The sequence below is a fragment of the Quercus robur genome, chromosome 11 (assembly GCF_932294415.1).
Source record: "Quercus robur chromosome 11, dhQueRobu3.1, whole genome shotgun sequence".
Lineage (NCBI taxonomy): Eukaryota > Viridiplantae > Streptophyta > Magnoliopsida > Fagales > Fagaceae > Quercus > Quercus robur.
Window position 1 is genome coordinate 17,013,995 of NC_065544.1, and position 22,511 is coordinate 17,036,505.

The 22,511-nt window shown below is 34.0% G+C and overlaps 2 protein-coding genes across 2 annotated transcripts; one reads left to right on the top strand and one right to left on the bottom strand.

Annotated features, from left to right (window-relative positions):
* Positions 1 to 12,806: 12,806 nt before the first annotated feature.
* Positions 12,807 to 20,460, top strand: LOC126705616 (proteasome subunit alpha type-5). Its single transcript, XM_050404706.1, has 10 exons — positions 12,807 to 12,943; positions 13,276 to 13,318; positions 13,430 to 13,511; positions 14,478 to 14,558; positions 15,768 to 15,881; positions 15,960 to 16,061; positions 17,803 to 17,861; positions 19,699 to 19,801; positions 19,935 to 20,000; positions 20,102 to 20,460. The coding sequence occupies exons 1-10, from the start codon at positions 12,811 to 12,813 to the stop codon at positions 20,192 to 20,194; spliced, it is 876 nt and encodes a 291-aa protein (XP_050260663.1). The 5' UTR covers positions 12,807 to 12,810; the 3' UTR covers positions 20,195 to 20,460.
* A 3-nt stretch (positions 20,461 to 20,463) lies between these two features.
* Positions 20,464 to 22,511, bottom strand: LOC126704773 (putative UPF0481 protein At3g02645). The gene is made up of 2 exons (XM_050403785.1): positions 21,657 to 22,511; positions 20,464 to 21,610 (listed from the first exon to the last, which is right to left on the bottom strand). Exons 1-2 carry the CDS (start codon positions 22,509 to 22,511, stop codon positions 21,017 to 21,019), a joined length of 1,449 nt encoding a protein of 482 aa, XP_050259742.1. The 3' UTR covers positions 20,464 to 21,016.

Here is a 22,511-nt window from a genome sequence, read left to right on the forward strand (position 1 = left end):
GAAAAACTCATTTGTTTAGTTGAGAAAAAAATGAAAAGATGGAAAATAAAGTTAGTATAAATTTATAATTATATCGCTATTAAATAAAATAAAAGGTAACACATTTTCTTATTAAAAATTTGTGCATGGACACTTCATTTTTTTTTTTTTTTTGTGTGGATGAAATGCAAAACTAACTCTATGTTTCATCAAAATTCATTTCATTGCTTTAACTTTGCTTTTGTTCATTTCAGTCCTTTAACTTTCAAGTTTACTCAATAAAGGCCTTTCTATAAACTTTTGTTATATGTTGTAGTTAATTTTCCATTTTTTAAATTTTCTTCAATTTTTTAAATTAAAAAAATTCAATTAATAATTGAAAAATATTTTCCAGATTTGTTTTTTCAAAAAAATTAACAAAAGTTGATGGAAAGACTTAAATTGAATAAATCTGAAACTTAAAGGACTGAAAATAAATGAAAGTAAAGTTAGGGATTGAAATGAATTTTGAAGAAATTTAGAGAATGTGTTTTACATTTTAGTCATTTAAAAAAAACAAAAGTAAAATAAAAGAATCCAAAACAAATGAGAGCAAAAAGAGAGAGAGAAAAAAAAATGAAAAATATAGGAAAAGACAAAATCCAAAGAAAAAGAGAATCCGAAAGAGATGGGTATAACCAAAAAAAGAAAAGAAAAAGGCATGCACTTGGGTTTTTTTTGGTCAACCTCTTTCTCCCTACTTTTTCTTTTGGTGAAAACATTTTGGTGGATCTAGTCCCCACCAATATTCTCTCTTTTCTTTTTTCCAACCAATACTCATGCAAAAAAAAAAAAAAAAAAAAAAACAAACAAACAAACAAACTACTTTCTTTTCAATTTTTTCTTTTCCTTTTTCATCCCCCTTAAATGTAACTATAAAATGTAGTTTTCTATTGGTGAGAGAATCTTTTTTTTTTTTTTTTTTTTAGATTCCTCTTGTTGGGTAATCTTACTACTATTTAAGAAGCTTTCCCTATTTAGGATCCTCAATTTTGATGTCTAAAATACTCTCAAATTTCCTAGTTTGTAAAGTTTAAATAATAGGGGAAATTATTGTGTACTCCCGGAGTACCATAAATGCGTACTCCCTCCCCTCACATGAATGGTAGGTCCCACTAATTAAATTTATGGTAGGACCCACTATTCATGTAAGAGGGGGGGACTACGCATTTATGGTATTCCAGGAGTACCTAATAATTTTTCAAATTATAGAGTTATATATATATATATATATATATGTAAAATTACTAATTTAAAAACTCCTAAATTTTAGCTTTTTTTATTTTTTTTAATTTATTTATTTATAAATAGAACGATACGTCATTCATAAAATAGATAAAGAGTCATGATACAAGGATTCCAAAGTAGGTGATGGAGAATCTTCCAACCAAATTACATCATCAGAAATGTTTTTTGCATAATGTGCTAAGTTATGAGCAAACGAATTTGCTTTTAGATTCACCCATTCTACCTCTGCCCAATTTTGTCTAGAAATAAGCACTTGGATATCTTCAAAAATGTGTCCCAGCCGAGACAAGTCTGCCTTTCTGGACCTGATTGCATTCATCACCTACACACTATCTCCTTCGATAATCAGATCAGAGAATCCAATATCAACAGCAACTTGCAGGGCTCTACGACATGCTAGTGCTTCTACTTCCAAACTGTCATAAACCTAGGGTCTTCTGGCTGACATTGCTCCCATGACTTCCCCCTTTTCATTCCGTATAAGGACTCCCATGCCTGAGCATCCCAAATCTGAGAAAATGGCCGCATCAAAGTTGAGTTTGAATTTGGAATCAGGTGGTGGTCGCCACCCACTTTCGATGCTTGTTGTGATTGGCATAACCAGCTGCTCCTGTGCTTGGTTGTATTCTGCTAAGTAATCCACTGCCCTCTTGTTCAGCTGTGTTGGTTCCTTCAACTTTCCTCCATGAATGATCGAGTTTCTTTGATTCCTTATGAGCCAAGCTTGAACCAAAAATAGCTCAAATTCATCCAGACGATCCAATAACTCTTCAAGCAATTGGAGAAAGTCTTGTTGAAATTTTTCCTAAATTTTAAAAAACAGTTTACAAACTATTTAGTCCTAAATTTTAGTTCCAACTCTCTAAAATATCTTACGGTTAAGCAATTTACCAACTACTCCTATTTTGTTCCTAAATTTTAGTTCCAACTCTCTAATCTCTTCTCTATATATTAAAAGGATTCAAAAAATTAGTTATTGTCTTGTTCATTGTCAAAAATATTCATATTTTAATTAAATTATCATTACTCCTTAGAGTTAAAATAGTAAATCAACAAAAAAATAAAAATATTCCTATAAGAGAAAAACTACCCCACATCCCTTACTCCTATATAAAAAAGTTCTTATTAAAAAGTTCCTTCCCACTTCCATCACCCTACGTTCTTATAACTTAAAAAAGAAAACAAAACCCCACAAAAACTACCCATAGTTCCTACTATAAAAATTAAAAAAAAAAAAAAAAAAAAACAAAAGAAACTACCACGTCACGTTTTAAAAAAACAAATCCACACAAAACCAATTACAACTTCACGTAGAAAAAAGTTCTTTCATTTATTCCTCCTCTCTTCCCCTTTCCAACTTTGTGGAATGCATAAGAAAAAAATATTCTAATATATATAATATAAAAGTGAAGGACAAAATGGGCTTCTGCCCTTTTCAGCCAAATTAATTAGCCTTTTGCCCTTCTTCCCAAACTAAATAGGGAAATGCCCCTCTTTTGAAACTCGACTTTCTCAAAATCGAGTTAAAAAAAAAAAATTCTGAAGCCCTATAATGACGTTTTTAAGGACCTATAGTGACGTTTTAAGAACCTATAGTGACGTTTTGTAACTTGATATCCATGAAATCGAGTTATAGGTAATAAAATTGCCTATAACTCGATTTCATGGATATCAAGTTACAAAACGCCACTATAGGTCCTTAAAAACGTTACTATAAGTCCTTAAAAACGTCACTATAGGGTTTAACTCGATTTTGAAAAAGTCGAGTTTCAAAAGAGGGGCATTTCCCTATTTTGTTTGGGAAGAAGGGCAAAAAGCTAATTAATTTGGCTGAAAAGGGTAGAAGCCCATTTTGTCCTAAAAGTGAAATATTTGACTTTTTGTTGCCTCCTCATTGCGCCACGTGACTACACAAATTAATGCTATATATACATTTTTAAAAAATCGAAAAATTGTACCTTTTCATTTTTCAGTAGGCAACTTTTTAGTAAATAGACACTTTTTCATTCAATAGACACTTTTTCATAGTGACGAAGCTAGGAATTTGACTTTGAGGGATCAAAAAAAATGATTAATTGTTTTTTATATTTAATATATCTATACTATGGTACATAATTAAATTAATACCAGTACTATCTTTCTTTATTTTGAAGAATTAATCAACAATTTTAAACTTACTCATAAACCTGGATTTTAAAATTAAATTTAACCTCTTCTATATAATGACCATGGTACAACTAAATTACTAATAGACTAAAAAAGTAAAGATTATATTAGTTTATTTATATTATACATTAAAAATAATATCAGTTTCAATAGTCATAGTATTATATTATATACATTATTAATATATTTATTAATTTAATGACAAATAAGAAATAAAAAGTAGAGGGAGGGTTAAACTTGAGAGTATTTGCTTTTGCTTTTGAAGATAACTTGAAGTGTAAACCATACTCGTGTAGGACTTGAAGCAAATTGTAATCTCAAAACTGTAAAAAAAATCTTGTCTTGGAACTTGGATAGTGGACTTCAATCTTTCATATTGGGTGTTGGAAATATTTTAGTGAATAAACAAGTTTTGATACATAAATAATATTCCAAATAATTAGCAAAAACATAAAATAAAAAAGAGTTTAGAACAATCTCACAATACTATAGAATCACGCTACGAAAGTGTTGTCCTTAAATGTTGATTTGTGCCATCCAAAGTAAAACTCGGTGCAATTGGTTCTCTTAGCCAAACAACTCCAGGATTATATTATAGCGTCAACCTTCGTAATGGATGCACTTCTACTCACGAAGGTTCAAGAACAACCCTCTATTGCTTTTCCTTAGAACAAATATAAATTGTAGAAAAATATATGGGAGAGACATATAATAGGATTGTGTATATCTAAATATAGAGTAGTTAAAAAAAAAAAAACTCATTGGGAAGGGTGTGATGATGGGTATTATATAGGTTATTCATGACAATAATAAGCTATAGTTATTGGTAACTAATAACCCATAAAAGCCCAACAACTATATTATCCATTATTGCCCAATGACTATTTTTCTCATAATTGTCAACGGCTATTTTACTCATAAATTCCCAATGGATAGAAAATAAATACTAATAAAAGTGTTTGGAACACACACCCACACCAACAATCCCCCACACGTTATAAACACAAAATAGGAAAGGCAAGCAACTAAAGAAAGCATGCATCAATATGGTACCAAAATGTTTTAACCATACATAGGATAAATAAGTAGGAACTAAATGACAATGGTAGAGTTTAAACTCTTTTAACCAAGCTATTAGTAATCCAAACTTACCACCCACATAACTTTCTTTACCAAGGTTGTTCTTAAGTGGGTTGGCGTCTTATCCAGGCCATGAGCCACTGGGTTTCATGAGAGTTCTAGAGATCTACCCAAAAAGTTTCATAGGAAATGGCACAACTTTCACTCACACATAGGTGGCATCCATCAGGAGTGTGTGCAGAACACCCTATCCCAATAGGTAGGGAGTATGGATCCATTAAGAGCCTAAAACTCAACCTCCAATAATCTACAACTTAGTCGGTGGCATCCATCAGGAATGCGTGCAAATACAACCCATCCCAACAGGTAGGGATATTGATCCATTAAGAGCTTAAAGCTCAACCTCCAACAATCTGCAACTTAGTTGGTGGCATCCATCAAGAGTGCGTGCAGATACACCCCATCCAAACAAGTAGGGATATGGATCCATTATGAGTCTAAACTCAACCTCACCAAATTCTGCAACTTAGCACTCACACCATAGGGATGGACTCATCACTAATCTCCTTACCGAGATAGCGGAAAACACATAACAAATGACAGTGTCCATGGACCACTAATGACCTCTACCCATTTAACCTCTTGCGTGGAATCACCCATTATAGAGGTTAGGCATTAGCTATAGTGTCGCAACTTGGGTATTAGTCCAATCCCTCTAGATGTCTCACTCACTAGCCTTCTTGCTAGTGGTTTGGTCAAAGGATTGATCAAGTTCCTTTCAAACCTCACAAAGTCTAATAACATAACATCATTATCAATAAGCTGCCTCAACCTCAATTGGATATGTCGACTTTTCCCATTATAAACTTTGCTCTTAACACGTGTTATGGTAGCTTGGCAATCACAAGGAAAGCAAACAGAGACAACAGAGTTAGTAAATGGAGGCATATTAATTAATAAACTCCCAAGCCATACAGCTTTGGACCCAGCCTTTTCTAAGGCCATTAACTCTGTTTCCATATTAGATTTCACTATGTAAGTCTTCTTGGATGACTTCCAAGAGACAACCCTTCTAGCTAGTGTGAACATATCCACTAGTGGGCTTCACATAATCTGTATCAAAGATCCAGTTAGCATCACAGTATCCTTCTAAAACAACAGGATAACCACAATATGACAAACAAAAATAAAAAGTCCCCTTTGAATAGATCAATAATATAGATATTGTATCCCAATGCTCAACACTACGAGTGTATCTACCTAATCTACAAACATCATATGCAATATCAGGGCGACTACAGTTTATCAAAAATATTAAACAACCAATAATTGTGCTTACTCATCTTATGAAACATTATCACCACAATTTTTTACCAAGTGCACCTTTAAGTCATACATAATAGACATAGGTCACATATCAAAGTGTTTAATTTTTTTTTTCTCCACATAATGAGATTGTGATAGTACACTGCAATCATTATCCCTAAGGATCTTGATGCCTAAAATAACATTTGCCCCAATCAAAATTTTCATATCAAATTTAGAAGTAAGAAAACATTTAGTATCATGCACAATATTATGGCTAGTTCCAAATATAAGTAAGTTATCAACATATAAACAAATAATGTCACCTTCGTTATTATTTAACTTATTATATATGCATTTATCCTCATGATCATAAATCTCAAATCCATGTGTAAACATCATATATCAAAATTTTCATGTCATTGTATAGGTGCTTGTTTTAATCCATATAAGGATTTAACCAATTTACAAACTTTATGTTATTGTCCAAGGACAACACAGCCCTCGGGTTGCTCCATATAATTTTTTTTCCATCTAATTCACTTATTTGAAAAACAGTTTTAACATCCATATGATGTATAATAGGTTTGTAAATAGATACAATGACAAACAACACTCTTATAGATGCAATTCTAATAAACGAAGAATAAGTATCAACTAATCAACACGAAATTTTGCTTATAGCCTTAAGTTACCGAGCATGCCTTACACTTTTCTATGATCCCATTCGGTTATAATTTTCTTTTAAAAACCAAATTGCAACCATACAATTTTGTTTTAAACACCCACTTACAACTAATAGGCTTAACCTTAGGTGGAAGTTCAACCCATTCCAAGTGTAATTAGACATAATCTAATAATTTGTTAAAAGCTTCCAACCATAATGGTGCATCAACAAATTTAATTACATCATAATAACTTACATGTTCATCTTCAACAATATAGGTAAGAAAATTGTTACCGTAACTCTTTTTCTCCCTAGTTCGCTTACTTCTTCTCAATTCTTGCACATCACAACAAGATCATTAGAAGTATCAATAGGTTCATAAAACATATTTTCCTTATTTTTTAAAAGAAACTCATACTTAAAAAAAAGTATTTTTAAGATTCAACAATAGTATTAAATTCTAAATACATCACTATTGATGAAAATAATTCTATATCATGAACTATGGCAAACATAACCAATAAACACACAATCACATATTTAAGAATCAAGTTTCCTCCTTTTAGGTTCATGTAGCATGACCTTAGGCAAGTACCCCCACACTTTGAGGTATTCTTCCTTTTAGATTTGGGTAACATCTTAGCGAACCACCCCCACAATTCAAGGTATACCAAGTTAGACTTAACGCCATTTTCAACTTCATTTTATATTTTATAAAAATTTCCAAAACTTCATCTTTGGTTCCTAAGGCTGTGTTTGGTTCGTGTAAAAGCATTTCCGGAAAATATTCCACTTTCCGGAAATGCTATTTTCCGGAAAAGAAAATGTTTTCATGTGTTTGGTTGCATTTCAAAAAAATTTTCGGAAAATATTTTCTGGTGTTTGGAAAAGAAGAAGGAAGAGGCAAAACCCAGAAAAACACTTACAAAACCCAGAAGAACCGGCGCGATCTCGTGATCGACGGCACGATCGACAGCGCGCAAAGCACCGTTCGCGAGATTGCGCGATCTCGCGATCGACGGCGCGTGAAGCACAGTTCGCGATCTCGCGAAGCGTCGATCGACACGCTTCGCGAGATCGCGATCGGCGCGATGCTTCGCGAGATCGCGATCTCGGATCGCGATCGACGGTGCGATCTCGCGAAGCATCGTTCGCGTCAATCGCGATCTCGCGAAGCACCGTTCGCGTCGATCGCGATCTCGCAAAGCGTCGATCGGCGCGGTGCTTCGCGTTCGACGGCGCGATCGGTGCTTCACGATCGACGGCGCGTCTGTGAGCTCTCTCGTTCTCCCTTGCGCGTCCCCAGTTCCGGAAATCATTTGAAGTGAAAATAGGAATGGAAATGGATTTCCGTAGTCAACACTACTAATTTACGGTCAACTGAAAATGATTTCCGGAAAATTCAATTTTCCAAACCAACCAAACAGCCTATTTTACGGAAAATGATTTCCTGAAACCATTTTCACCCAAAACAAACACACCCTAATAAACAAATCTAAGTAAATATAAAATGGTCATCAACAAAGATTACATAAAATCTTTTACCACCTTTAGTCATTGTGTGTTTTAAATCATCCAAATTACTATGTACCTAACTAAAGAGTTTGGTTCCTTTTGCTATAGATTTGCAAAGTTTTTTTCTATTTTTTATTTTTTTGAATTTTTTTATATTTCAAATTCACAAAAACCTATCAACCATCTCAAAACAACACATATAACCAATAAAATATGTAAATATATTTTATCAATATCACTCTTGCACTTGGTGGATAAAAGGAATATTTATTCCCTAATACTATATCTTATCCATTAGCCCAAAATACTAGTTGGATAACTTTTTATTTTTATTATATCTATATATATATATATATATATATATAAAGACACTTTTAATTTTTTTTCATAATTCTCATTTCATACATGTGTGTCAAGAGATGTAAGAATAGCACTTGTACATAGAGCCAATAGCCTCTATTACTAAAAACCACTTTTAGGAACGTCCAAAATTTTACAAGAATAAGACACTTAATATTTTTGTAAAGTTTGACATCATTATACCAAAATTGTATAACACAATTGTTTAATCATTCGTAATTTCTTTTTCACACAACCATAAATGATTACGTGAATACTTTGTCAAGGAAGATAATATTTAATTAAATTATAGTATTATTGTATCTTTATTATACAAAAGGAGTACCAAGTTGATACTACTCTGTTGATCCCACTTAACAATAGGAGTGCAATCACCATAAATCTATACATTATTTTCCATGTTTGTGCCAAAAATAAAATTTTTTTATCTCATTTCATTTACATAAAGTAGATTAAGATCTATCTTCTAAAAAAATTCAAATCTTAATAAACATTATCTCAAAAGTTTCTTGTATATACTGTCAAACTTTATTGAACACTCAACTTCTATTGCATGAGAAAAATAAACACATGCTTTTTATTAAGATGTAGATTGTAGATCATAAAAATTCAATTTCTAATAACCAAACCAATGGGCATAGATCGATGTAAAAATCAATCTAATTAACCAAAATTAACATATATGAATAAAATCAAAACCCACGTGCTACTTTTATTTTGAAATAAGACCGTATATATAATTAAAGCCAACAAACCAAAACCACCTTTGAATCATTACAAATCAAATAGTATCATACAATACACATGCTTAATATTACAAGGCAAACGTTGAAACGGTATGACAGGTCAATCTTTAAAATTATATATTTTCATCAAAAGATTCGAGCTTTAATTGTAATTTCTGAAATAATCTTAAGAGAATCAACAACTTGTTTATCTATTTTGAAACACAAGACTCAACCTTTAAGATTGTTGGAAATATTTTAGTGAATAAACAAGTTTTGATACATAAATAGGCCAAAATGGGCAAATGCCCTTTTCGTGCAAAAAAATCAGTGTTTTGCCCTTTTTCCCAAACTAATTAGGGAAATGCTCCTGTTTTGAAACTCAATTAAAACTCGATTTTTGGACAATTGAGTTATAGCAAACTGAAAAAAAAAAAAAAAAAAAAAATTTATGGAACTTGAGCTCTATGAACTCGAGTTCCATGCAATTTTTTAAAGCCCTTTAGTGGTGTTTTAAAACATGCAAAATTTTTTTTTTTAAGTCTGATTGCTCCATAGGGAGCCCTATAGTAGCGTTTTAACATGCAAGTTTTTTTCTTAAGTTTGATAGCTCCATAGGGAGCTCTATAGTGGCGTTTTAAATACCTATAGTGGTGTTTTTTATGGAACTCGAGCTCCATGAACTTGAGTTCCATGCAAATTTTTTTTTTTTTTTTATTTTTTATTTTAAATTTTACCTATAGCTGCGTTTCATGGAGGCCTATAGTGGCATTTTTAATGGAACTCGAGTTCCATGCAATTTTATTTATTTATTTATTTATTTTTTAAGTTTGATAGCCCCATACTCGATTTTCTACAAATCAAGTTTTACATTGAAACTCGATTTTGAGAAAATCGAGTTTCAAAATAGGGGCATTTCCCTAATTAGTTTGGGAAAAGGGGCAAAACGCTGATTTTTTTGCACTAAAAGGGCATTTGCCCATTTTGGCCTACATAAATAATATCCCAAATAATTAGCAAAAACATAAAATAAAAAAGAGTTTAGAACAATCTCACAATGCTATAGAATCATGTTGCAAAAGCATTGTCCTTAAAGGTTGATTTGTGCATAGGCAAAACTACAATGTTTGTCCCTCAAGTTTACCCTCGGAGTATAATTGGTCCCTTAAATTTCAACTGAGCATAGTTAGTCCTTCAAGTTTAAAAAATGAGTTGTATTAGTTCTTTTACTAACTGCCGTTAGTGTTATTACTTACATGGCTAACGGAATAATGACTTGACATTTATCATAAGATATCATAAGATAATATCTGGAGACTTTTATGTCATAGGCTTTAATCCCATTTCCCTTGATGAACACACAGTTTACTTGCTCTCTACTCAAATAATTGATTACGGATCCATTTTATAATCTATAAGTACTTCCATTTAAGAGCAACTGCCTCATGGCATTATTTCTCTAACCAATATGTCAAGACCTACCATAATTTTGTGCACTACCAAAACAATAATCGATAATCAAACATTTAAAAATAGGTGGCATGTTTCTCATGACATTGCTTTGTAGCTTGAACAAATCCCCCCTTTAACAAGCCTACACATGAGTCTTGGTCCTATCACTTTCTTTTTAAGAAGACACCCCTACTGAACTATGTCTATTTCTCTCTCTCTTTGACTTAAATGCTAATGCACAAAAGATTTTATCTCTTTGAGAGTTTCTCAAAAGTTGTTTTTCATGAATAAGAGACTATAAATATATATGTTATTGAACAAACACACTGTTTCAGAAATAATTGCTATATATATATATATATATATATATTTTTTTTTTTTTTGACTCAAAAAATAAAATATTATTATTATTTAGATAAGAGGGCACAGTTCATACATGCCTAAAACCAACCTATTAGCATATAAACTCATATTCTCTATCATTATCTATGTGTTATTGATTACAAAGAAACCATACCGGCACTGTTATAGGTTCAACACCATTCGTCTCTATAGCCGTCTCTCCCTTATATAAGCGAAGTCACTCCTAAGTCCTAGAACAAGTCAGACAAGCCTCCTTTTATAATCACAGTTGCTGACTTAAGTCTTTTCTTTACATGACCAAAAGTGAAGTGGCCCAAATACAAACTCCTTGTTTGTGTTTCGGTGAAGTAATTGGAAGGCCCACAACAAATGTTCAATTAATGCTATGTATGGAAGTTTGGAAGGAGAGGGAGTAGAGGGGAAGGGAGTAGTGGAGAGAAGAGGAAAGGGAAACGGTTATCTTCTACCTTGTTTGAATGTTTTTAAAATTAAGTAAAAAGAATGGGAATAATTAGCATTTTCATAGTTTGTAATTTTGTTAATATGGTAAAGCTAAATTTGATAATTCATTTGGTCAAGTATTTCTATACTTTACTTTCCCTCCAAATCTCTTCAATTTAGGAGAATTAAAAATGAAGGGTTAGAAGTAGTTAAAACCCCTTAAATCTCTCCCCTTTTCCCTTAGAAAACATCTAAACAAGGTGGTTTAACTTACTCTCCTTCTCTCTACTCTACTTTCTTCTACTCCTCATCCATCCAAACAAGCTATAAGAGTTAGACCACAAGCCACTTGTACAACTCTTATGAATCCCGTGAAATTTATTTCAATTCTTTTTTCTTTTTGGTTCTCTTTTTTGTTCTTTTCTTTTTCTTTGCTTCATTGGATCTCTTCAAGGTTTGGCTTGACTTTGGGCCCATCTTGTAACATTGAACTTCCACGTGAATTGGTTCTTCAATGGTTTTTCTCTTTTTACTCTTCCACAAATTCCTATTAGTATTTAAAGCCTTTATCACCTATTAAACAAAGATTATTTATAATCAATCACAAAATAGCATAAGAGTAAGGCTAAAGGCTGTGTTTGGTTCGCGTAAAATCATTTCCGGAAAGGAAAACGTTTTCATGTGTTTGGCTATCACAAAATTCATTTTACGGAAAATTAATTTTGGTGTTTGGTTCATTTCATCATTTTACCAGAAAATGCATCAAATCCGGCAAAACGCTCGTCCGACGAGCGTCCGATGAGCGTCCGACGAGCGGCGCTCGTCGGACGAACGCGCTTGTCTCTCGTCGATCGACGAGCGCTCGTCGATCGACGAGAGACGAGCGCGCTCGTCGATCGCGATCGTCGATCGACGAGAGACAAGCGCACTCGTCGATCGCACCGCTTGATCGACGATCGCGATCGTGCACCGCGCCGCTCGTCCGCGCAGTGCAATCGTCGGACGAGCGGCGCGGTCGTCGATCGCGCCGCTCGTCGGCGCGATCGTCCCTCTCTCTCTCTGATCTGGGCTCTCTCTTCTCTCTCTCTCTCTCTCTTTTTCTGGAAGTGAATTGAAGTGAAAATGAAGGCAGAAATGGATTTCCGTGGTCAAAGGGGAAATTTGTGGTCAACCGGAAATCATTTTCCGGAAAATAATGTTTTCTGTGACAGCCAAACGCATGCATTTTCCGAAAAATCATTTCCGGAATCACTTTGAAGTCGATTCAAACGCAGCCAAACATACAAATATGAGAATATTTTATTGTCTATATTTCATACACATCATGTCTGAAAAACCGATCCAATGATAAGTCAATGATTTGTGTTTTTAGGAAACTAACGACTTGGGCCTCTCATATAGGTCCTTGAAAATATTGAAGCAAGTTTACGAATTGGTCCAATTTGAACGAAGCAGAGCCTGGCCCAGCCCATGAAAAAAGAAGCCTTCTTCCCCAACAAGAAAACTTTGAGACCTTTATTATACTTCTTCGTTTTCAATCAGAGTAAAGCTCTCTCACTCTCTCTCTCTCTCTCACACGCAAACACACCATTCAATCAAACCGGTAAATGTCTCTCTCTCTCTCTTTCTCTCTCTCTGGTTTCTCTGATTCAATTTGATTCTTCTTTGATTCACTCTTCGCTGTTCTAAGATTATCAAAACCCTCGCTCTTCGATTGGTGTGAAAAACCCCCATTGCCTGAGCTAAAAGCTTGCATTTGAGAGATCCATTACTCTCTCACTCTCTCTCTGCTTCTATACTCGTTTTTCAGTTTCAGTTTCTAACAATTTCAGTCTGAGAAAATCAATATGTTTGTTTTCACATATATGTGCTTGTGTAATTAGCGAAAATTTTGTTAATGAAACTGATCTAGGGTTTATGTTCTGCAAATTCTAGGGTTTTTTGTTAATCGAATCGAATCGAAAATGTTTCTCACAAGGTGAGCTACAATGTTGTTTTTAATTATTATTTATTTTGCTTAATGTAGATATTATTAGTTTGATATTAATTTTTTTTTTTTGAAAATCTTTTGGTTTTGGTGTTTGTGAAGGACTGAGTATGACAGAGGAGTGAACACATTTTCTCCAGAAGGGAGGTTGTTTCAGGTGGAATATGCCATTGAGGCAATCAAGGTAATCCCTTTTCTCTCTTACACTCTGTTTGTTTCCTTGGAATGTCTTTTTTTCTCTGAGAAAATGAAGTTATTAGAAAGATATATCTTTGTATACTTTTTCTTTTGGGGATCCATAAAGAGTAGGATTTGGTGGTCTCACAAAATTTTGGGTAAATTACATGGAACCTGCTATAGAGGAAGTTTAAAAGTAACAAATTAAACTTTAACCCAGTTAAGTTTAATGGGTTTGAAGCAATTAGCCCTTATTTATAAAGTAACCCACTTCCTATATAGGGGATTGAGGTGAGAAATGGCTTGATGAACTGTTCCGTTTGCTACGCGCTGGCCCTGTTCACTGGGCTGAGGACTGAATTTGTTACTTTTTAAAGTTTCAGGTTTAGTTTGTTACTTTTGAAACTATAAGAATTAGTTTGTTACAATTTAAAACTTCAAGGTTTCATTTGTTACTTTTGAAATTGTCGGGCTTAATTTCACTTTTACATAGGCTCACTACTGACATCACTTTTATTACCACCAATCACAACATGCCAACTTAGCAGTTGTGGAAAATGTTGTGTTGCTAGACGTATTGTTTAAAATTCAACTATCCATTAACTACATGTCATGTAAAAAAGAGAGAGAGAGCACAAAAGAAAGCAATATAGAAAGCAAATGTTCACATTGAGTTTTATGGAGAGCTATTTAGTAGCAGTTATGACAGCAAGGTCTTGTTGATTTTGGTCTATTTATAATTAAAATTTTGATATAATTGGCATGATTTTGAAAGTTGAGGGACTAAAGTGATACAATTAATAGTTAAGGGACCAGATTGAACTTTCACAATAGGAGGACCAAATTAGTATTTTAACGGTTTTAATCTTGATTGTATCTTCTTTTTGATAATTTCAATGTATCTTCTTATTTTGTGGTCAGGCGTAGTGTATTCTGATTGCAAATGTAATTTTGGGTTTTGGTTTAATTACAGCTGGGATCAACTGCAATTGGGTTGAAGACAAAGGAAGGAGTTGTGCTTGCAGTTGAGAAACGTATCACTTCCCCACTACTGGTTAGCCTTTTATACTTTTGTGACCTCTGTGTGTTTGTTGTTATTTTAACATGTTTATAGCTCTAATAGTTCAGCTTAATAGTCCCAACCAGTTTAGATTGTTTCTGATGGGAGAATTTCTAAGAAATTTACATTTGTTTTGGGCAAGTATTTTGGTCTGTAACTATTCTATGGTTTAGTCAAGAGTCTGGATTCTGGAAAGCCAGGAAGTACGGCAATGTTAAAGTAGTCATTGTCCTAACTTTTAACTTTAGTGGAATTTTCTTTCTAGACCAAGTAAAAGCCCTCTGCCCAACAGAGTATTTATATAACTCTAGATCCATTCCTTAGATGTATGATTTTGTATGCAAAGCAGACTCCTTAAAGAGTGCAGCTCATAAGATAAAAGGGTGTTATACTGTTATAGCCTCTCTGCATTTGTATAATTTATAAATATGTAGAAGGTCTTGATTTGATTCTTTTAGACAACATCTATTGTAAGCAAAGACAGATTGGCGTGTTTATAAAGACATCTGCCATCTTGTGTGGAGGCTTTGTTCCACAGATCAGAATCCATTTAGGTGAAGCTGGTTCATGAACCTCTCTTGATTTAGGAGTTTCCTTTTCTGTTTATGGCACCATTGTGCCAAAGCAAGGCAATCTGTATAATTTAGGGTCTTCATTGTAATTTTTTATTTTTATTTGAACCCTGGACATCTCTGGTGGAAACACTAGGAGTGCCCGTTGAGCTACATGACTCTTGGTGGGTGAACATTATAATTTATATGCATCTTCTGATCTGTTGAAGGTAATAAGTTATAAATTTACTATCACATTTGTGTTATTTAGGTGTGGCGAGGTATACACACACAAACACATGTTTGTTTCAAGCAGATAGAATAAAACTGTATTCTTTAGGTGGTGAAAATATCATGAATACACTATTGTGTATATGTTAATGCTAGTAAGGAACTTGCGTGAATTTTACATGACAATCATGACTCATGGACTGACATTAGGATCAATAGAACTTTCAATCAGATTTCAATAGGATACTCTCTTCAAAATTGTATTCCAACCTAACCACCAGTTCATTTGAAAACTGAGGGTGGTTCTATCCGAATTTTGATGTGAGGATTCTTCTCTTGTTGATGTCACCACACTTGTTGACATTTGAAGTATAGTGGATTTGCTTTGTTGAGACCTTTTTTCTTTATATTTATTTTTCAGGAACCCAGCAGTGTGGAGAAAATCATGGAAATAGACGAGCATTTGGGCTGCGCCATGAGTGGACTAATTGCTGATGCTCGAACGCTAGTTGAGCATGCGCGCGTTGAGACTCAAGTATGGTCGTTGTTATCAATGTGCTAGTGGAAAATAAAATCTCTATGTTAATAATATATTTCAATTCATCTTTTTCAGAACCATAGGTTCTCCTATGGTGAGCCAATGACTGTGGAGTCTACAACACAAGCTCTTTGTGATCTGGCCCTACGATTCGGTGAAGGTGATGAAGAATCGATGGTAATAACCACTTAAGCTTGCAATTCTTATGGTAACAACACAGACACACACACACACACACACACACACACACACACACACACACTTGTTAATGATGTTATTAGTGAAATATGTAATGCCAAAGAAAAGAAAACACCAATGAATACAGTTTTGAGTGGTGGGATCTGGTTAAAAGACTGCCTGGCACATTGCAATTGGGTTTTCTAGTTGCAACTGTAATCTATATGTAACCCCCCTCAACTCCCTTTGCTTTTATTATACATTGTTAAATCTTGAACTGAAGTGTGTATCTCAGCCAATGGTGTAAGTCATGCGTTGTTTTCTAAAATTTCTACCTTATCTTTTTCCCTCCCATTCTTTAAGGTATTTCCCTTTTTTCTTTGTCTCTTCAATGCAAATGACATTTTGAGATGTTCTAGTAGCTAAATTTTGTTTGTAACACATTCTAAACAGTCCTTTTGTTTGCTGCCAGCTTTCTGTCCTTGTAATGGGTCTGATTTTGTTAGATTGTTTTGTTTAATTGGTTAGGTACAACTTTATAAAACTTCACTTTTTTCTTGGTACAAAACTCATTAGAAAAACTTTTTTCTAGGTACAGTTAGTACTTTTATGAAAGTCATTTTTTTTAAAACAAAATGAGCCAATGAAAAAAAGCTCATCCAAACACAGTCTTATGTCTATTTGAATCACATATTGCCTTCTCTGCGGTTTAATCTCTCTCTCTTTTTTTTTTTTTTTTTTTTTAGAGATTGTTGAATGATAGTAAAATGAGAGAAATTTGTTTTTAAAATCTTTGGTTGTTTGATTTTTATTTCAAACTTTTTTATATTTAATTTTTATGATAATCTGCCTAAAATACATACAAATTTTTGAAGGATATCTTTATTTTTTCCCTTTGGTTTGAGAGGGGAAGGTCCTCTTGATGGGTGATTATGGCTGAATAATACCATAAATAACAAAGAAAAACGTTGTTGTGGAGTTGAATCCAACATCTTTGGTTAAACTGGTTGTGTCTTTTGACCAAGAAGTTGTCATTGGAAAGTTCATTGGCTTTCCTCTGCAATTAATCTATCTTTTTCTTCTAGGCATGGTCCGTTGTTAACTGAAAAGTAATATCAGATGCTTAACCCTGTGTTATGCTTCAGATCCTTTTGCAAGTGTCTATTTTTTAATCTAAGACTGCATCAAAGTGCAAAGCCTATTGTGTTGGCCCTACAAATCTTTCAATAGAAGAAAAGGTGATTGTGCAATCTTATTATATCCCCATATCCAGTCTGTTAGCGTTTGAAACTTTATTTCTTATCAAAACCAATTAGTACGTTGGTGTAGTTGCTTGTTTGGGATATGCCAGTGGTCTTTTGACAATTTGCATCTCTTCCTTCATAAACAAGGGGTGAAGGATGAGGTCATGGGTTCAATTCCGTATGTGTGTGTGAATTGTGTTTATGTAGCAGAACAAAATGTTGCATGTTCTTGCAGAAGTTCAAATTTCTTATTTACAGTGCTATAATTAATTTACACTTACTCACCTTCAAGTACTTTTTGTGATGGGATGCTGTGTTCTCTTTCATTTTATGAGAAGAGACAATATCATAATGTCTATAGCCTATAGGCGTTGGCGTCTCTTGCAGTTAAAATATTCTTGCTTGTTTTTGGTTGGGTCCTCTTTGACAACCGGATATTATATTCTAGATCTTTCATTCTTTAATGCTTTCTGATGTATGTTATTCTTTTCGTGCAGTCTCGACCGTTTGGAGTTTCTCTTCTCATTGCTGGCCATGATGAGAATGGGCCCAGCTTGTAAGTATTAGTTTGCTTACCATATTTACTAGCTATCTTTGGATTAATGTGATCCAACAAATGGTAAAATTAAATTTATTTTTTATTTTTTTATATATATGTCAGTTTGTTTTTAGGATTTGCTTAGCATATTTTATCAGTATGCAGCTACTGATGCAAACAATGATTTGGTTGCTAATGACTCTTTGTTGCTTCAGAACATGATTCTTCATTATTAGAGTATTTCAAACTTATTAGGACTTCCTTGCTCCCTTGCAATAAACATGGGATTGCTAAACCTTTATTATTATTATTATTATTTTTTGATGACATAGGAGAACTTCACTTAGATTAATAGTAGGGTAAATTACAATTTACCCTCTTGTGGTCTGGCTCAATCTCAATTTAGTTCACAAACTTTCAATTGTTACATTTGACCCCCCAAAGTTTGGTCTAAAATGAAACTTTTAGGGTTCTATCAAAATTAACATATTTTTACCTTTTTTGGACAGCAAATGACCCCTTTTTGGTTTGACCCAATAACTATTTAGTCCCACAAGCTGTGCAATTAAGAAATTTGACCCCAAAAGTTAGGATTAAAATGAAATTGTTACGGGGAATTTAGACAGAACCCTAATGGTTTCATTTTAGTACAAACCTGAGGCTTCAAATGTAACACTTGAAAGTTTGGGGGTCTAAATCAAACCATGAGGGGGTAAATTGTAATTATACCTATTTAATATTGACCAAAAACCTTTTTCAGAAAGTTTTAATATATAATTTTATAACTTCAAAATTAATGTCAATATTATTTAATTTTTTTATTGACAACCTTGACATTTAATGTCAGTATTATAGTTATGACCAGCTGCAAAATTAATCTGGTATTTAACATAATTTAGTTTTTGCCTTGCTAGAAACCTAAAATACATATTTTGCAAGTGCAATTTTATTGCATTATTTAAAAGTAATATCTTTATGCATACATTGTTAATTTATTTTACATGCTCCACTCAACCCAAATAGATTCCTCATTCAACTAAAAAAGACCCGCATTCCAACTAATTACTGTTGGCTGTACTATTTATTTTAGGCTCCTCCATCCTATTTACAGTCATCTTTCTACCATCCTTTCTTCTTTATAACTTTAACGTTGTAATTTTGACCTCCCTCTTGCGACTTCCACATTAATGGTAATCATGCTTTGAGAAAATTTATAAAATCAGGCTTTAAGTGTGCGTTTGGCTACTAATTAAAAAGTCAGCTTATTTTACTATTCAGCTTATTTTTGCTACTATTCATGGCCCCATTGCACTTTTTGGTATTATTCATAGGTCCTACTGTACTATTTCAACTAACTTTTACCTTTATTTACAGTACTTTCAGCAAAAAAATTTCAGTTTCAGCAAAATAAGCAGATTTGAAATAGACCCTAAATACTTTCATGCTCTCGTTCCCACTTCCCACATTACATGCTATAATGTGGCTTTTCCCACTTTTGGTTGGGGGAGTGGGGGGGGGGGGGGAGATAAGTGGATAACAGAACTACAACTGTTCTGAAAGCCAATAAATTCTCTCATTCTTACTTCTCAGCTTAGCTCCTTACCAACACATTCACTTAGTCAACATAAAACCATAAAGGCCATAGATTTCCATTTATAGTCTTTCTATTGGATGTAGATGTCACAATTACAGTAGTGCTGAGATGTGCATATTTGTAGGTAAAACTCCCCCCCTCCCCCCCCCCCCCCCCCCCCACCCCTCCAGTTTTAAGTGTTTAATTTCTTGATGCTTATTGTATTCGTATCCTTCTGTTTTTATCGTTCTTTGACCGTGTAAGAAAACTAATGAAATGCAGATATTATACTGATCCATCTGGCACATTTTGGCAATGCAATGCCAAGGCTATTGGTTCGGGTTCAGAGGGTGCTGACAGCTCTCTGCAAGAGCAATACAACAAGGTATATTTTGTGTGTGTAGCACAAGCTCTCTGCAATACAAGTATTTCTTCTAGTGTTAATTTTTTTTTTTTAATTTTTGCTACTGTAAACTTGAAAAATTGAAGGGATATATTATATATTCTATTATCTGCAGGACATCACTCTTCAAGAAGCTGAGACCATTGCTCTTTCCATTCTGAGGCAGGTTATGGAAGAAAAGGTAAGAGTTTCTTGGAATTGCTGATTCATTATGTTATGCATCATGTCTAACTTATCATATTTCCTTTCATCACATTGATTTATCCATGTTGTTGAACCTAGGTGACACCCAATAACGTTGACATTGCAAAAGTGGCTCCAAATTACCATCTATATACCCCTGCAGAGGTGGAGGCGGTTATTGCTCGCCTATGAGTGCAAGTCCTCACATTGCAAATTTTAGATTTGTATCGCACTTGTTGAAGATGAAATCCCTTGATGGATTGGTGACAAATGCTGTATCATTGCGAAAACTAGATCAAAATGGAAGCATTTCATGGGAACTTGAATAGAATACTTTTGCAATTAAATCTTGCCTGGCTAATGTTGGTTGCAGTTAAATGCTTGGCTATCTGAACTTGGTGGTTTTTGATATACAGACTAGAGGAATCTCAAGATTATGATTGACTTTATTTTGTTCATGATATATTCCATTGGTAGATGCTTCGTATTTGGGTTACTAAAAAAAATGTTAATGTTTTATGGGCCATACATTTCTATAATCTTTCGTAATTCCTTGCTCCATTGAAATAGCTGAGAGATAAGAGCATGGGGTTTGTATTAGAGCATGTACATGCAAGTAGACTTGCAAATTTAGCAAAAATAAATATATAAAAGATGATTCTTGCAATCCAAGCTTGTCGGGAGACCATAGAAACTTGCTCATTCTAGTACAGATTATAATAAAAAAACAAAACCATAGAAACTTGATCATAATGCTACATATAGGAATAAAAACACTCAAGAAAAAATGGAAGATGCTTGCAAGCCACGATCACATGGTTATATGACTGATGTGCCTGAAGAGACCTGGACAAGAAATTTTAAATCAAATGAATCACAACACAGCTGAAGCTTTATCATAATGCCACAGAGAACATGAAGAAAGACACTCACAAGCCATAAACACAATGTATTAACTGCTATTGTTGAATATTCGAGAGCAGCCATAGACAGAGCAACACGTCTGGAGAGTCATCAGAGACGGAACAAGATTGCAGCAAAAAGCGTGCGAACATTCCATAAAGTAAATACACACTTCTTGGCGAATTTGCGAGCCTTAGCCTTTCGTAAACCATTATAGTAGTTGTTAACATCTGCAATTGCCTTGTACAATTCATGTGTACTTGCTAATTGTACAGACTTGCTCATGCCACTGAAGATCTTTACAACCTCGTCATCCTTCAAGGACTCAGTTTTCAGAATTCCATGATGCCTCAATACCTTCACATCTTTTGTGGTCTCTATAATCCCATTCATCAATTCAATATACTGTGTAAAAACCAGAGACTCAGACTCAGACTCATCAAACTTGGACGTTGCTTCAAATGCCACAAGGTTTCTAATTATAACCTCTGAGTTAACATCTATTTTAATGTTAGGGAGCTTAAATGTGGTTGCGCCATGGTCAAACCCAATGGCTGTGATGTGGTTTGTGAAGGAGAATTTCACCCCTCCATCACAAAGTTTTGATGCTGTTGGAACCAAAATTTCCTTTTCATCCAAAGCATTATTATTAATAGAGGAGGAATCAAGATTTGACCATGGTAGCTCAAGTAAACCTTTTACTAGCTCAATTGGTTTTTAAATATCTGTCGGGTATATCTAAACCTAATACTATACCTGCAACTTCAGTCGTAATTCTTGATTGTGGCATGTCTTCTTCTTCTTCTTCTTCTTCTTCCTCTTTGGGTGCCTCCTCTTCCGGTGGCTCTTTGAGCATAATCAAGTGGTACAAAAGGTCCAACAAATGAGGATGCTTCAAAGCTATGGAAGCTAGGTAGTTCTCTAGCACATGGAGTGGAGAGAGTGCTTTACAATAACCCAACAACATTTGAGGAAGAAATTTCTCAATGATAGTTGACTTCTTTTTCTTCTTAGATGCAACATTGCTTGAGTTTGGCTCTGAGCATTCAATGAGCAAGATATTTTTCAGCACAATAATTGGAATTTGGTTCTCAAGCATCATTGTATCTCTGAGCATCCCATCTTGGGCCAGTCTCGTTCCTGCGGTGTCAACTAAGCCATGCAAAATATTTGAAGAGGTTAGAGTATCTTTGCCAACGCCATAATAACATAGCAACTCAAATAGAAACAAAGCATTAATAGCCATTGCATATGCTATTTCAGAGTCATCAGCTTTCAAGTACATTTGGTAACAAGAACGTACAGATGGAACTAGCTGCTTTAGTTCAGAAATGAGTTCTTTGAACTCAATTCTTCCAAACCCCTTATGCATTTTTCTTGCTACACCAACCTTGTACATCTGCATTGATTCAAGCTCCAATCGGTTATGATGCAATAGTCCTAATCCTACTACTTGTGGACAATAAGCTTCTGGTTTGGAAGCTTTTAGAAAGTCAGGCACTTTAAAGACACAAATAGGAACATCAGTGTCATTGCTGTGGATGATGTTATTGATAGCAATGATCCATTGATCTTGCGGTTGATTAAAGTTTAAACTTGAGGCCAT

Coding starts and splice junctions, on each gene's coding strand:
- LOC126704773 (XM_050403785.1), bottom strand. CDS start 22,511: ATGGCCTCAAGTTTAAACTTTAATCAACCGCAAGATCAATGGATCATT. Junction 21,611..21,656: donor CGACTGAAGTTGCAGGTATA/GTATTAGGTTTA, acceptor AAACCAATTGAG/CTAGTAAAAGGTTTACTTGA.
- LOC126705616 (XM_050404706.1), top strand. CDS start 12,811: ATGAAAAAAGAAGCCTTCTTCCCCAACAAGAAAACTTTGAGACCTTTA. Junction 14,559..15,767: donor GTATCACTTCCCCACTACTG/GTTAGCCTTTTA, acceptor TTTATTTTTCAG/GAACCCAGCAGTGTGGAGAA. Junction 19,802..19,934: donor TGCAAGAGCAATACAACAAG/GTATATTTTGTG, acceptor TATTATCTGCAG/GACATCACTCTTCAAGAAGC.